Raw genomic sequence first — 15,819 nt, 5'->3', positions numbered from 1 at the left:
GGAACATTCTGCAGGTGGTATTCAGAAGCCTCTCAGACAAGGCCCTGCTGATTGGTGCTGGCGTTACCCTCTATGAGGCGTTGCATGCAGCAGAGGCTCTTAAGAAGGAGAACATCCACGTGAGGGTGCTGGACATATTCTGCTTGAAGCCCCTCGACCAGCCAACCATCATTTCCAATGCCAAGGAGTGTGGTGGACGCATTGTTGTCGTTGAGGACCACTATCCTGAAGGTAAGTGCTTGCAGCCAAGTCCTGGATATGAAAGTCCAAACACGTGACATACAGTGGCGTAATCATAGGGTGTGCATGCATTGGTGAAAAGACTTTCGAAAAATACATGTGCCTTTACCACAACCATGTATAGTTGGGACCTGAAGAGTGAATATAAAATTTCAAGGTTTGGTTCCCCGTGCTCTCTCCAAAATCAGTCTAATTTCATTTTCACTATGGTTCTTGAGACTTAGTTGTGCCCAACTAGTCAACTGCCTTTATTTTAAACTTTTGTATTGCCAGTCACTTTCTTCTTTTCCTTTGTAGTTGCATTGCAGTATGTTGTCGAGAAATTTCTCTGCTTTATTTTTTTTTTCAAGTGTAATACTCCACATATTTCATGCTAGAGCAGCATGAGGCGAGACATCTAAGATTCTACAACACTTCATGTTCAACAAATTCACAGATGTATGCAAGTCCGATCAGCTCATACATCAGAGAGCAAATATGTATAAAGGAGTTCTCGAACCCTTTGGAAGTCCTACTTGTCTGGTATGCCACTGCTAGCGATTTACCCAAGGCTTTTGCAAACATCTGACACAATTCCTTCATCATACCTGAGCCTTTTTAGATGCCTCACTGCATCCAAGCTTGGTGTACTTCTGCAGTCTCTGCTACAGCTGATGCATGTTCCAGTAGGCTGTTGTGAATTTCAGACTGCCGAACTCTAACTAGTATTTTAATGAAGTTTCCTTGCACACCATATGCTGCAGAATGCTGGAGCCTGTATGTTGAAAATGTTATGTTTTGTGATCGTCGCAAAACAAGGCATGGCAGCTTAAATAAGCTGTGAAGAACCTAATGGCAGCTGTAGCTACTTAGCGGAAGCAATGAATTGCAGGACTTCACTGATGGCACTGTATTGGATCTCGTGACGTCGTCAACCACAATGCATTAAAAATGTGGTCACTGTCCTCTTTGCAATTTTCCGTGCTGATTACTTTGCTGTACTCAGATGGCAGCCATAAAATGCTGACAGTGAAGGTCGAGTCGCAAAGGTTTGCATGCTGTGGTTGACTGCATTGTCGCAAGATGATAGCACAAGCTCTGCTCTTCGTGTTAGCCTTCCAGTGTGCATTTTTCAGTTAATTCGATCCTGACATGACCATTGAAATCAATCAAATTATCCGGCAGGTCCAATGAACTCTCTCCAGCATGGTGATTACCTGGGGTGACCACCTTGTCATTTTTTTCCTCTTGCGGCATTCAAGTCTCGTGTGTTGACTTTCATATGGTGTGCTCTCAAGTTTCCGCTAATTCGAGTGGTCACGCACTGCCTTTGAACTCGAGTATCACATGGTGCAACATTTTTCCTGACCACGATTACCTCCATGAGATGCACGCTGAACCCAAGTCTTCTCTGGAGAGACACTTAAGTTCTGTCTTCGCTAGGTTTTATAATTATTGCTTTGTTTAATATTAAGGGTTTGGGGAAATGCAATCACTGTGATAGCTTTGCAGGAGGTGACAAATCAAATGGCAAAAATTCTGGCTTCTAAGCTGTTGGTACAATCTACTAGAACACTCGCATACAGAGCCAGCACAACAAAAGCTCTTCACACTGTTTGAGCCTCCTGATACAAAGGTTTATGGAGATTATAGTACTTCTCTCATGACATGTGTGCCTACATGGAGTCTGTCCTTCAAAATCCACCGTTGTTACACTATTTATCATACTGCTTCAGAAGAACTTCAGTTTGGCCTAGTTAGTGTTTACTGCGTATCAAATACTGCCCATGCTTTTGTCTCTTCCACTGTCCCCGTCTTTATTTGTGGTCAATAAGATACATATGCAGTATTTCATAAGTGGAGTGTCATTTTCCACTCAGAACAAAAACGTTGCCGTTTTGCGTGAAAGGCAAAGCAACGATTGCGATAGCAAATTAGGCGACAGCTTTATGAATTAAGGACAGTAGTTTCGTCGGCTGTATAAATTTGGAAACATTCGCTCACTAACCGAATTAATGAGCATGCTGTCACGCACGCACAAGCAAACATGAACACGTCACGCTGGATGACTGCAGACACTCGCTGTCAAAACGCAAGGCATGAGCAAGTGCGGCAGCAGCAGCAGCGAGCGAAGTGGCCTTCGACCTGTCTATCGCTTCAACGCCAACAGCAGAAAGAAAACTGCACACACATAGGTATTAAGCCGTCTGCAGATCGCTTTCAAGATGCAGGCCGCGCGACTGCGCACCGCCGCTCTAAGTATGCAGTTGTTGGAATGTAAAACCCCCCCTCCCTCCTGCGCTGCCTCCCCACTGTCTTCCCTTTCCTGTGCAAGACTGAGCCGTCATCAGTTCCCCTTGTGCCCGGCCGCAAAATACGCAGTTCCTGCTAGAGATCAACACCGCGCCCCTCCCTCCCACCCCCCATGGCCTTTCATGCAACGGAAGATAGAGATTTTGCTCTCCGCCTTCCTCCCTTGTGCGCACAACATTGAGCCGCGATCATCTGCACTCCTCGGGTGTTTTCACCCACACGTAAAGCATGCGGCGCGCGGTGATGGTGTTACAGCCTTTGGACTTTATAAGGAACATCACGCCGATGACGGCAAAAATGCACCTGGAGCATCCATATAATTGCTATCGCAATAAAAGGTCTTCAGCGTTTTCTTGAAGCTGTCCTTAACACAAGCTCAGCAGTGGTGCAAATTATACACTCCAAATTTTTGTGAAATGTGTTCTCTTCTGGGGCTCCATTACAGAGGTGGCCCAGATAATAAAATTGGGCCCTTATGTAAACACTACAAAGTGTATACATCACTGCAAGCACCAGTTCAAAAGGTGCATTCCACAGAGGTGTGCTGTCTGCACTATGAAACACCATCCTTTGAGGACAACATGGGTGCAAAAGACATGCAATGTCCCCTTATGCCTGCTATAAAAACAGGAACTTAGCTAGGCCCTTAGTGCTTGGTCACCCCAGGTAACCACCTCACTTCTGTCCAACGGAAGATGACAATTATTTCACTGAACAGCATTTTCTTACGAGATGGTGCTCACTTCTTGAATAAAATTAAGTTTTACTCACAAGGAAAACTGCATGAAAGAGTTAAACAATATACAGAAAAAATTCCAAAACACACTGCTGATTCATTTGGCAGTATTTGCTACATTCTTGCATTTGCCTAAATCAAATCCTCGTGCACTTTTTGTCCAGAGTAAAAAATGTAATGTACAGATGGCTATAAAGCTTCTAAACAACATAGAAATCTAATGCGTGCTCATTTTCATTTGCAAAAAAAAAATCTAATAAGGGTCTAATCTGTTTCTCAATGACAGCAGATTTCCTAAAGTCAGCTATGCTGCGCGATCTTTCAAGTCGGCTCCACTGCTATATGGTGTTGTATGGTAAAGCACACAAACGCCACAAAGCTGTCATATTGTATCGGACTGCACCACACAGAACATTTCCAGCCCAAATTTTTAAGGGTGGTGCACATTATAATAGAAGAAATACTGTAACCAAATATTGCGAGCTGCGGTTATTGCTTGAAAATCTTCCTAGGGCAGATTAAAAATGGGCATTTTCAGTGGGAGATGTTTGTTCAGTGCATTAACTGTTTGCTAATCTTTGCCGATACAGACCCTGCCTCTAAGGGGGGGTCGCTATTTCGGGCACCATAGGGCTTAGACTCTTGCATGCTGACTAAGTTTGAATTATCCAGCGAAAGCCTATTTTGGGAATGAAAAATAGTTTTGGCCCATAGAAATTTATGGGGGTGGCTCAGACCTTCGGTCTGGATCGAATTAACCGGAGTCCAATTAATGGAAGTCTGCTGTACTAGCATGTCCACTTCAATAGTTAAATTTAGCAGCATGATGCACAATCTATTTACCACAATGGTTGCTCGGGCCAGTGGATACTCGCAATGATGCCATTCAGGCAAGCATTGCTCCAGAATATTGTGCATCCTGATATGCTGAACAGGATTTCGGCAGATGGTCACTGCTGCTTTTCCATTAAAATCTGTGACGATTCTTATCTTTTCTTTGTTTAGCAGTCTGAAAAACTCCCCATGAGCTATTCGGACAGATAGGGCCCTCAGTTGTCTTCCCTATAGCCACGAACCTCAAGAACACGTGTGTAGGTCAGTAAAATGAATGAAAATCTGACCTACTGACCACTCAGTTTGGCTCGAACTTGTATTTGTGAGCAATCATGCCCCACCAGACTCATTTGCTCGCTGAAGCCCGGCTCTGACATGCCCACTTCGGGGCACATTCATTAGGGCTTGCTCAGTCATTTGGGAAATAATGAGCTCAGTAATCCAGCTTTACGGCTGGTCGGATTCACTTTTGATCATAGCAGCTCAGTTTTGCACCAGCTCTTGTGGACACAAATATGAATCTCATGCCATTCCAATGGCTTACTTGAACTCACTCCAGCTTGCACAAGTTCCAGTTCTCTGCAACTTGATCTAACCCAGACTTGCAACCACTTGACTTGCACTTATGCAGAACAACCTCAACTGGCACACATTGCTCTGAAGCTGAATGAGTCGACTCTAGAGTTAATTTGGCAACATGTGAGCTTGAACACGCACCAAATAAGAACAACGCAATTTGGACTTAGCTGTGTTTGTGGGTATACAGTTGTGTTGCTTTTGCATGACCGATTCGGTCAAAAAGCGGCTGTTTTCTGTCAGTCGCTCGACTTTTAAGTTGCACAACTATGGTTGCAGACCTACCGAACCAGTTGGTGGCACAGGGCATCTGTATACGCTGGCGCTTATTTTACATGCTGATGGTGGTGTGAGCAGACATGGAAGCCATCGGTTGGCGATAACATTGCGGTGGGGGCAGCTGGCAAGTAGTACTTGCCATTGTGAACGGTTGCCATGCGCCACTCCTTGGTCGCAATTTGCAGTCGTGACCTAACTCAATCACCAGTGTAAATCTGACCAACTAGCCCACCATTGTATAAAACTTAACTGTCTGCCTTCCATACCGCTTCTGAGAGGTTTGATTGGTGTTCTTTTACTCCCCCTTTCTAGGTGGCATCGGGGATGCAGTCAGCTCGGCTGTGGCCCTGGAGAGGGACATCGTCGTGAAGCATCTCGCAGTGCGTGGAGTGCCACGGAGTGGCCCCTCCGCTGCTCTGCTCAACATGTTTGGAATTGATGCTGAGCACATCGTCAAGGCTGTCCATGAAGTCCTCAAAGTCTGATTAGTGTGGAAATTCCATGAACCATCATCGTTATGCTGGCAGATTTAATTAGGTCCTGCTTGTATTGAAATAACCCTGTGCTTGTTGCGTCCTTCAAAAATATATTTTTATCTGTTTGCGCTCATTCCAAGCAAGTCTCAAATGTATACACTGTGCATTAAAATTTTTCAAGTTTTATTTCGGGCATTGTCTTTGTTGCATGCAAGATAATCGTGCCTGAGCTATAGCAAGAAGGCCTAAAGCTTGTACAGTGTGCCAGAATCTCTGAATGCCGTGATGCTGCTAAAATGCCACAGCTGAAAGCTAAACATGCATTCTATGGAGCAGCAGCTGAACCTGAAATGGCATGTACAGTATAACTTTCATTCAAGAACCCCTTAACCACTGAGCTTGGATTTTATTTAGTGGTAGCTGTGTGCCATTGTAGAACTGTTGTGGTTTGAGGTGGTGTTTGAGCCAGGAATCCGCTAAGTTCATCGACGACAACATTGGGTACTAGGAATGAAGGGAAAAATGGTTTTTAAGTTACTTACACTGGCTCCAAATACGGAGGCCCACTACAAGCAGGAGCATATTAAACGTCGGTTCCCATCAGCACGTCAGCCCTGTGGAACCAAAGGTCTATGCTTTTAAGTCTTTCTTATAGGACTAGACTAGAGAATCTGAATATTGTATTGGAGACGGTCGCATTCGTCGAATCGGTTGCAACATCCCGCCCATGATATCGCACTGTTTTGCCGAACTCCGCCTTTGATGTTGCACCTTCGCTCCTGCATATTTAGCAATCTGGGAATCCGAGGTCGAAGCCGTTCCCATGGTAGCTTTCGACGTTGACCCTGTTCATCAATTAGTTCAGGCTGTCAGGTCCAGGTAGAAGGGTCTTTTGTTGACCCATAAACGCTGCATTGTCTTCTGGATGGGCAGTGATGAAAGGGGGGGGGGGGTCGATCGCCTCGTGGTAAACATCTAATTGATGCCCTTGGTTGTCTTCAGGTGTAACAGACCCCTCCGCTGCCAGAAGATTCAACCTGAGGGCGATCAGCTGCAAGGTTGCCCGAGCCGAAGCCTCGAGGTTCCCTTCCGAAGTGACGGCTCAGGATGCACTGCAGCTGGGGGTCTGACACTCGGGTCAATTTCATGCTTTCCATTTGTGGCGGCGCTGTAACCGCCCCGCATGCTAACCTTGCTTCTTCCAGTTTTATTTTCGGGAGCTCAATTTCTGCCTGCCTTTGTTCCCTGCTTTCCTGCCTCTCCTTTCTTGCGCTCCTTCTCTTGTTCCTCTCCTTTCGCAACATATCTTTTCCCAGGCATCCGTGAGCTCGTCCTCATCGAAACGCACTTCGTCAATCGCCGTACGAATTTTGGGCTTCAACTTGTGGTTAATATCCATGCCGAGCTCTGCTGCCAAGAACAGAAGCTATTCTTCCTTTTTTAACCTGGTGGTATCCATGCTTTTCAGAGAGCCGACTACAACTTCCCCTGTATTGACCGCACATCCAGTGGGGATCAATTACAGCTAATTCCCCGATAAGACTCTGTCATTGTCCGTTAAAACGTAGTCGCTCTAGCACTCGCCCTACCTTGAGCTTGCGAAGGTAGTGTCTCCCGGAGTCACGTTCCCAGGTCCGCCGATCCCAGATCGCGGAACTGCCTTGTGCTGCTTTTCAAGTTTCCTCGAGTCGTCCAAGACTCCATGCCGTTACTGCCACAGTTCTGCCTCTCTGAGCCACGAAGAGGAGGTCTGCTGGTGCTGGATCCACGGAAGTCGCTCTTCCTTCCTCAGTTTACCTCGAACTTGCGAAGGTTCCCAGGTCCGTCGATCCCAGATCGTGAGGAGTGCCTTGATCTCGCTGCTGCCAACCAGTTTGTTGCGGCTCGAGGTGGCGTTTGGGCCAGGAATCCACCAAGCCCATTGATGAGTACGTCTGGTTGTAGGAATAAAGAAAGAATGGTTTATTTTACATTATTTACACTGGCTACAGATACGGAAGCCCATTCCGTGTAGGAGCATAATAAACGTCTGAGTTCACATCGGGACCCGTCAGCCACACTACATCAAAGGTCTCCGCTTTTAAAACCCTCAGCTTCCCTAGGCGACCATATTAAGGAATCTGGTGACTGTATCGCGGCCAATCACAATCGTCGAATCTGTCACAATATCCCGCCCATGATATCACACCGTTCCGCCGAACTCCGCCTCCGATGTTGCACCTTAGCCCCCACATATTTAGCTATCTGAGAACCGAGGTCGAAGCCGTCCCCACGGCAGCATTCGACTTTGGTTCTATTCATCAATTAGTTCAGGTTGTCAGGTCCAGGTAGAGGGGTCTTTTGTTGACCCGTCAACTGCCGGCGTCAACTTCTGAATGGGCGCTCATGAATGGAGGGGAGCGGGGTAAACTCGCAGTAAACATCTCGCGGTTTGCCTCGCGGTAATGCCCTTGGCTGTGTTGAGACGTGACAGAACACACAGCTGCAATAATTTTGGAAATGATGCTTTAATAGAAACGTTACAGGCGTTTGATTCACTATGCATGCTGCTGTAGTTCGTCAGTCCTTTACTAACCTCCTCGCAGGCACTTTCTCCTCCTTCACTGCGTATTCTCACCAACTCAATGTAATGCTGCAAAAACTACGGACCGCATCAACAGGTAAGAAAGATTTCTCCATTATTCACCCGTAATTGCCCTCTGTGCGATGCTGAGTAAATAAAAGTTTCGCAAAGGATCATGTGGTGCACGATGTGTGATCACCGCTCCCCTCTTAGGACGGGCATCTGGTTTTGGTTACTTTGGCAATGGGGGGCACCATAGTCACTCACGAACAGACCAACTGACAGGTTTTACCCTGGCGACATGATGTGGAAGAGCTTGCCATGACACGCTAGGCAGGGATTGCTAAGCAAGGACTGGGAAAGCCAGAAAGTAGTGCGGAGGAAGTTCTTGAATTTGTGGCGTATCTGCAACACTCAGTGAAACGAAACTAGGGGTTGCATTGCTGGGTGTCCTCCGGCAGACATGGGATACTAAACACTTGGGTACCACACGTAGACTGCTGTGGAACTACCTTTGGTTCCACACAGAAAATTGCGCATACCACAAACCCAGGCAGGTTGCCTGGGCGATATACTGGAACAAAAAAAAAAAAGGACTGCAATGGCAATGACTTGAGTCGCTCCCTGCCACGATGTGGCAAAAAATAAATAAAAATATAGTGCAGTAAAATGTGGCCAAAACGTTCAGGTGGAGCATATACTATCACCGCACCCATGTCGTGAACTGGACATGTATAGCTGATATCAGCCCCACTACACTGTACTCATTTCAATTTTTGCTGAAAGTATATAGGCATAGGAAGGGTCAGAAGTTAACGCGAACTTTGAGAAAAAGGATACAGTCCATGCCTATGACAGCAGATCTGCATACATCGCAGTTTCGGATATTTAGCAGACGATTCGATTATATAACAAATTGTTGCCGTCGGCACTTGGATTGGTCCAGAGGCTTTGGAAGTGTGCTTCAAGTGTGGGGGCGGCTCAAAAAATTTGGTGAGGCTTAAGAGGGCAGGGTGGGGGTGGGGATGGCTGCTCCATTTCCGAGGAGCGATTGAGGCGTCGTATTGCGCTCTGTTTTAGGTGGCGTCTCGCGAGAAAGCGAAGAAGTTGCTACATCGTGACGTATGGTGGTTTCGTGCGCTTCACGGGTGACGGGCGTCTAGGAAATGATCAAATATTAGGATCATTGCGCGTATCCTCGTGCTGGGTTTCAAGTGGCGATATTGCTCTGTGGCAGCAATCTCGCACTTGAACTGAAGGTTGAGCGAGCTGGTACCCACTACTATTCGTAATTTGGGTTGTGCATGAAACAACGACGAAGGAAAGGACTAGATGACACGAGCGCAACAAATCGCATATATTGGACTTGTGTCTTCTAGCCTTTTTATTCGTTCGTGTGTCCATGCGTAACCCAAAATATGAATATCATCGCACTGTTGGCGTGGCTATTGGGTCTGCCCTGCGAAAGGATAATGGATGTTGAAGGTTGGAAATATTTGGAGGGCGCTTAAGCTTCGACTTTAATAGTGGAACGCGATAGCGTTCATTTGGAGGTCCCTCCCCAGTCTTTGACTATGGAGCCTTCTAGAGTTACTTTTTCTGTACAAAATTTCAGTCGCATCAATAAACTGAATACACTGAATAAAAACTGAAGATCCATGAGTGCTTCTCACGCTTCCTGGCAGCTGCACCTTATGTAACCGCAATGTTTACCCGGAAACTCTGGCGGCGAATGATATGCACGAAGGCGAGATTTCTGGTAGAAACGCGCCATCTTGCGCCGGCCGATCCAGGTAGTGCGAAGCCGTGCCGAAAAATAAATAAATAAACAATCATTTCAAGGTTTCTGCTATTGTTTCGCACTTCCAATATTTCAGACTGCCAAGATTTAACATAAAAGGCAGTGTTTTGTTGCATGAAATTTCTTTGTTGTGGGCTGTCATCCCCAACATAACAAGGAATAACGTTGTGAAGAATATATAGGGGAATTATCGCTCACGGCGACGCCGGCGCCAGACGCCGACACCGGATTTTCTGCGGCGAGGTACGTCCTCACTTGCGGAAATAAGCGAGCGCAAGGCGGCGCGCTTAAAAACGCGCGCCGCGTTCCGAAGGCCACACCACTGCGCGTTCCCGGTAGCGGAGAGCGGCGGGCAGGCGATAGCTCTCGCCATCTCTCGAGATGCCTCGGGAGCCCGCGAGAATTCCCGCACGTTTCAGTCGTTGTTCCTTGGCTGCTGGGTCACGGTGCGCGCGCCGGTCCGGCTCAACGTTACTAGAGAAGCTAGTCTAGTAACGTTGGTCCGGCTCGCCGGCGAAGGCATTGACCTCACCGACCACGTGACGACTTCGGCGCCTGTGATTGGCTCGCTCGAGTTTGCGGAAACGCGGCGCCGTAAAAAAAAAGGTTCGGGAATCATCCTCGCACGGCAGAGAATTCTTGCCGGGAAAGCGCGTTTCGCGGCGCGCGTTTCGCAGCTCGCAAGTCCGAGAGATTTCTTTGGACGCTTACATCAATCCCCATGATAGTGCACGTGCTCTTGCCAATTTACGTGATAAATCAACGGATATGCGCAAATTGGCTTACACAGAAAAAAAAGTATGCATATATCCTATTAAAATGTGAATTCAGCCATGTCAACTCGCGTCTCCGAAAGAGAGTTTTTTTTTTGGACGCTTACATCAACCCCATTAGCACGTGCGAGAGCACGTGCTAACACGTGCTCTCGCCAATTTACGCGACGAATAGACGGAAATGCGCAAATTGGCTTACACGGGAAAAAAGGGGATAAGCCCAATATAACGGATAGCCTATTTTTTTCGGAAGCAGGTTATGCTTCAATTAGCAAACCCGGAATTTAGGCCCCGAATGGAAGGCACTACTTAATCTATTATGGAGCAAAGAGCAATTTAGTAACAATACCAATAAGTAGTTTATTAATGCGATAGCATTATATGGCTAAGGAAGCGGAAAATCCGGTGTTGTTGTCACAACCAATGGCACGAAAAGTATTTGAACCCACGACAATTGGTGGGATTCGAGCCCACGATCTTAGGGGTTAATTAAGGCGAAGCTAATTAAGTCACAGCTAATTAAACATAGTTAATTAAAACACTGAAACCCACGGCCTTTGGTGGTGGTGGTGGTTCACCTTTTTTTTTTCGAAAATGCCAATTTTGGCGATCCATCTATTAATCGCCTGAATAGTCGGAAATACTTCCGATAGGATGGGATTGATGTATATGCCATCCACCAGCCTTTTCCAGCGAAGTCAGTGGACATGGCTGTTTCGACGTTTTACTGGGCTATAGGCTTACCTTTATTTCCGGAAAGGCCAATGGTCACGATCCATTTATTCATCGCCTGAATAGGCAGAAACACTTCCGATAAGATAGAGATTGATGTATATGTCACCCACCAGCGTTTTCCAGAAAGGTCAGTGGACATGGCAATTTCGACATATTACTGACCTATAGGCTTACCTTTTTTCGGGAATGCCTATTTTCACGATCAACTTATTCATCGCCTGAATAGGTGGAAACACTTCCAGTGGGACGGAGAATGATGTATATGCCACCCGCCACCGTTTTCCAGAAAGATGAGTGGAAATGGCTGTTTAGACATTTTACTGGGCTATAGGCTTACCCTTTTTTTTCGGGAATGCCAACTGTCAAGATCCATTTAGTCATCTCCTGAATAGGTAGAAACGCTTCCTATAGGATGGAGATTGATGTATGCCACCAACCAGTGTTTTCCAAAAGATCAATGGACATGGCTGTTTCGATATTTTACTGGGCTATGAGCATACCTTTTTCTGGGAAATGCCTATTTTCGCGATTCATTTATCATCACCTGAAAAGTCGGAAATACTTCTCATAGAATCCCACGAGCGTTTACCAGAAAGATCAGTGGACATGGGTATTCCGAAATTTAACTGGGCTATAGGCTCACCTTTTTTTCGGAAATCCCACTTTCTTGTAATCCTTTTATTCATCTCCTGAACAGGTGGAAACAAATCCAGTAGGATGTAAATTGATGTATATGCCACCCACCAGCGTTTTTTAGAAAAGTAAGTGGACATGGCTGTTTTGATATTTTACTGGGCTATAGGCTTACCTTTTTTCGGAAATCCCAATTTTTTTGTAATCCATTCATTTATTGCTTGAATAGGCGGAGGTGCTTCCAATAGGATGGAGATTGATGTATACGCTACCCACCAGTGTTCTTTAAAAAAGTCAGTGGACATGGCTGTTTCGATATTTTACTGGGCTATAGGCTTACCTTTTTTCGGAAATCCCAATTTCTTGTAATCCATTTATTCATCTCCTGAACAGGTGGAAACAAATCCAGTAGGATGGAAATTGATGTACATGCCACCCACCAGCGTTCTTTACAAAAGTCAGTGGACATGGCTGTTTCGATATTTTGCTGGGCTATAGGCTTAGGTTTTTTCGGAAATCCAAATTTTTTTGTAATCCATTTATTCATTGCCTAAATAGGCGGAAATGCTTCCAATAGGATGAAGATCGATGTATATGCCACCCACCAGCGTTCTTTTGAAAAGCCAGTGGACATGCATGTTCCAATATTTTACTGGGCTATAGGCTTACCTTTTTTCGGAAATCCCAATTTCTTGTAATCCACTTATTCATCTCCTGAACAGGTGGAAACACATCCAATAGGATGGAAATTGATCTATATGCCACCCACCAGCGTTCTTTAGAAAATCAGTGGACATGGCTGTTTCGATATTTTACTGGGCTATAGGCTTAGCTTTTTTCGGAAATCCCAACATATCGTAATCCATTTATTCATCTCTTGAACAGGTGAAAACACATTCAGTAAGATGGAGATTAATGTATATGCTACCCACCAGCGTTTTTTAGAAAAGTCTGTGGACATGGCTGTTTCGATATTTTACTGGTCTATAGGCTCAGCTTTTTTCGGAAATCCTAATTTTTTGTAAGCCGTTTATTCATCGCCTGAATAGGCCGAAACGCTTCCAAAAGGATGAAGATTGATCTATATGCCACCCACCAGCGTTTTTCAGAAAAGTCAGTGGACATGGCTGTTTCGAGATTTTACTGGGCTTGCGATTTTTCGGAAATCCCAATTTTTTGTAATCCATTTATTCATAGCCTGAATAGGCCGAAACACTTCCAACAGGATGGAGGTTGATGTCTATGCCACCCACCAACGTTTTTTAGAAAAGTGAGTGGACATGGCTGTTTTGGTATTTTACTGGGCTTAGGCTTACGTTTTTTCGGAAATCCAAATTTTTTTGTAATCCATTTATTCAATGCCTAAATAGGCGGAAATGCTTCCAATAGGATGAAGATTGATGTATATGCTACCCACCAGCGTTTTTTAGAAAACTCTGTGGATATGGCTGTTTCGATATTTTACTGGGCTATAGGCTTACCTTCTTTCGGAAATTAATTTTTTGTAAGCCGTTTATTCATCGCCTGAATAGGCCGAAACGCTTCCAATAGGATGGGGATTGATGTATATGCCACCCACCAGCGTTTTTCAGAAAAGTCAGTGGACATGGCTGTTTCGATATTTTACTGGGCTATAGGCTTACTTTCTTTTGGAAATTCCAATTATTGTAATCCATTTATTCATTGCCTAAATAGGCAGAAATGCTTCCAATAGGATGAAGGTTGATGTATATGCCACCCACCAGCGTTCTTTAGAAAAGTCAGTGGGCATGGCTGTTTCGATATTTTACTGGGCTATAGGCTTACCTTTCTTCGGAAATCCCAATTTCTTGAAATCCATTTATTCATCTCCTGAACAGGTGGAAACACATCCAGTAAGATGGAAATTGATGTATATGCCACCCACCAGCGTTCTTTACAAAAGTCAGTGGACATGGCTGTTTCGATATTTTACTGGGCTATAGGCTTACCTTTTTTCGGAAATCCCAATTTCTTGTAATCCATTTATTCATCGCCTGAATAGGTCGAAACGCTTCCAATAGGATGAAGATTGATGTATATGCCACCCACCAGCGTATTTCAGAAAAGTGAGTGGACATGGCTGTTTCGTTATTTTACTGGGCTATAGGCTTACCTTTTCTCGGAAATCCAAATTTTTTTTGTAATCCATTCATTCATTGCCTAAATAGGCGGAAATGCTTCCAATAGGATGAAGATTGATGTATATGCCACCCACCAGCGTTTTTTAGAAAAGTCAGTGGACATGGCTGTTTCGATATTTTACTGCGCTATAGACTTACGTTCTTTCGGAAATACAAATTTTTTTGTAAGCCGTTTATTCATGACTTGAATAGGCCGAAACACATCCAGTAGGATGAAGATTGATGTATATGCCACCCACCAGCGTTTTTCAGAAAAGTCAGTGGACATGGCTGTTTCGATATTTTACTGGGCTATAGGCTTACGTTTTTTCGGAAATCCAAATCTTTTGTAATGCATTTATTCATTGCCTAAATAGGCGGAAATGCTTCCAATAGGATGAAGGTTGATGTATATGCCACCCACCAGTGTTCTTTAGAAAAGTCAGTGGACATGGCTGTTTCGATATTTTACTGGGCTATAGGCTTACCTTTTTTCGGAAACCCCGATTTCTTGTAATCCATTTATTCATCTCCTGAACAGGTGGAAACACATCCAGTAGGATGGAAATTGATGTATATGCCACCCACCAGCGCTCTTTACAAAACTCAGTGGACATGGCTGTTTCGATATTTTACTGGGCTATAGCCTTACCTTTTTTCGGAAATCCCAATTTCTTGTAATCCATTTATTCATGACTTGAATAGGCCGAAACGCATCCAGTAGGATGAAGATTGATGTACATGCCACCCACCAGCGTTTTTCAGAAAAGTCAGTGGACATGGCTGTTTCGATATTTTACTGGGCTATAGGCTTACCTTTTTTGGAATTACCAATTTTTGTAATCCATTTATTCATCGCCTGAATAGGCCGAAACGCTTCCAATAGGATGGAGATTGATGTCTATGCCACCCACCAGCGTTTTTTAGAAAAGTCTGTGGACATGGCTGTTTTGATATTTTACTGGGCTATAGGCGTACGTTTTTTCGGAAATCCAAATTTTTTTGTAATCCATTTATTCATTGCCTAAATAGGCGGAAATGCTTCCAATAGGATGAAGATTGATGTATATGCCACCCACCAGCGTTTTTTAGAAAAGTCAGTGGACATGGCTGTTTTGATATTTTACTGGGCTATAGGCTTACGTTTTCTGCGAAATACAAAATTTTTTTGTAATCCATTTATTCATTGCCTAAATAGGCGGAAATGCTTCCAATAGGATGAAGGTTGATGTATATGCCACCCACCAGCGTTCTTTACAAAAGTCAGTGGACATGCCTGTTTCGATATTTTACTGGGCTATAGGCTTACCTTATTTCGGAAATCACGATTTTTTGTAATCCGTTTATTTATCGCCTGAACAGGTGGAAACACATCCAGTAGGATGGAAATTGATGTATATGCCACCCACCAGCGCTCTTTACAAAAGTCAGTGGACATGGCTGTTTCGATATTTTACTGGGCTATAGGCTTACCTTTTTTCGGAAATCCCAATTTCTTGTAATCCATTTATTCATGACTTGAATAGGCCGAAACGCATTCAGTAGGATGAAGATTGATGTACATGCCACCCACCAGCGTTTTTCAGAAAAGTCAGTGGACATGGCTGTTTCGATATTTTACTGGGCTATAGGCTTACCTTTTTCGGAATTACCAATTTTTGTAATCCATTTATTCATCGCCTGAATAGGCCGAAACGCTTCCAATAGGATGGAGATTGATGTCTATGCCACCCACCAGCG

General features: G+C 44.7%; 1 protein-coding gene across 2 annotated transcripts in view; it reads left to right on the top strand.

Annotated features, from left to right (window-relative positions):
* Positions 1–5,619, top strand: part of LOC126522810 (transketolase) — a 34,840-nt gene extending 29,221 nt beyond the window's left edge. For both annotated transcript variants that reach the window (XM_050171627.3, XM_050171628.3), the window contains exons 10-11: positions 15–231; positions 5,270–5,619. In XM_050171627.3, the coding sequence (XP_050027584.1) occupies positions 15–231; positions 5,270–5,442 (390 nt within the window). In that variant the 3' untranslated portion in view covers positions 5,443–5,619. The remainder of the gene's footprint in view (positions 1–14; positions 232–5,269) is intronic.
* Positions 5,620–15,819: the final 10,200 nt, after the last annotated feature.

The sequence above is a fragment of the Dermacentor andersoni genome, chromosome 6 (genome assembly GCF_023375885.2).
Source record: "Dermacentor andersoni chromosome 6, qqDerAnde1_hic_scaffold, whole genome shotgun sequence".
In the NCBI taxonomy this organism is placed as follows: domain Eukaryota; kingdom Metazoa; phylum Arthropoda; class Arachnida; order Ixodida; family Ixodidae; genus Dermacentor; species Dermacentor andersoni.
This window is presented reverse-complemented; position numbering and strand designations above follow the sequence as displayed.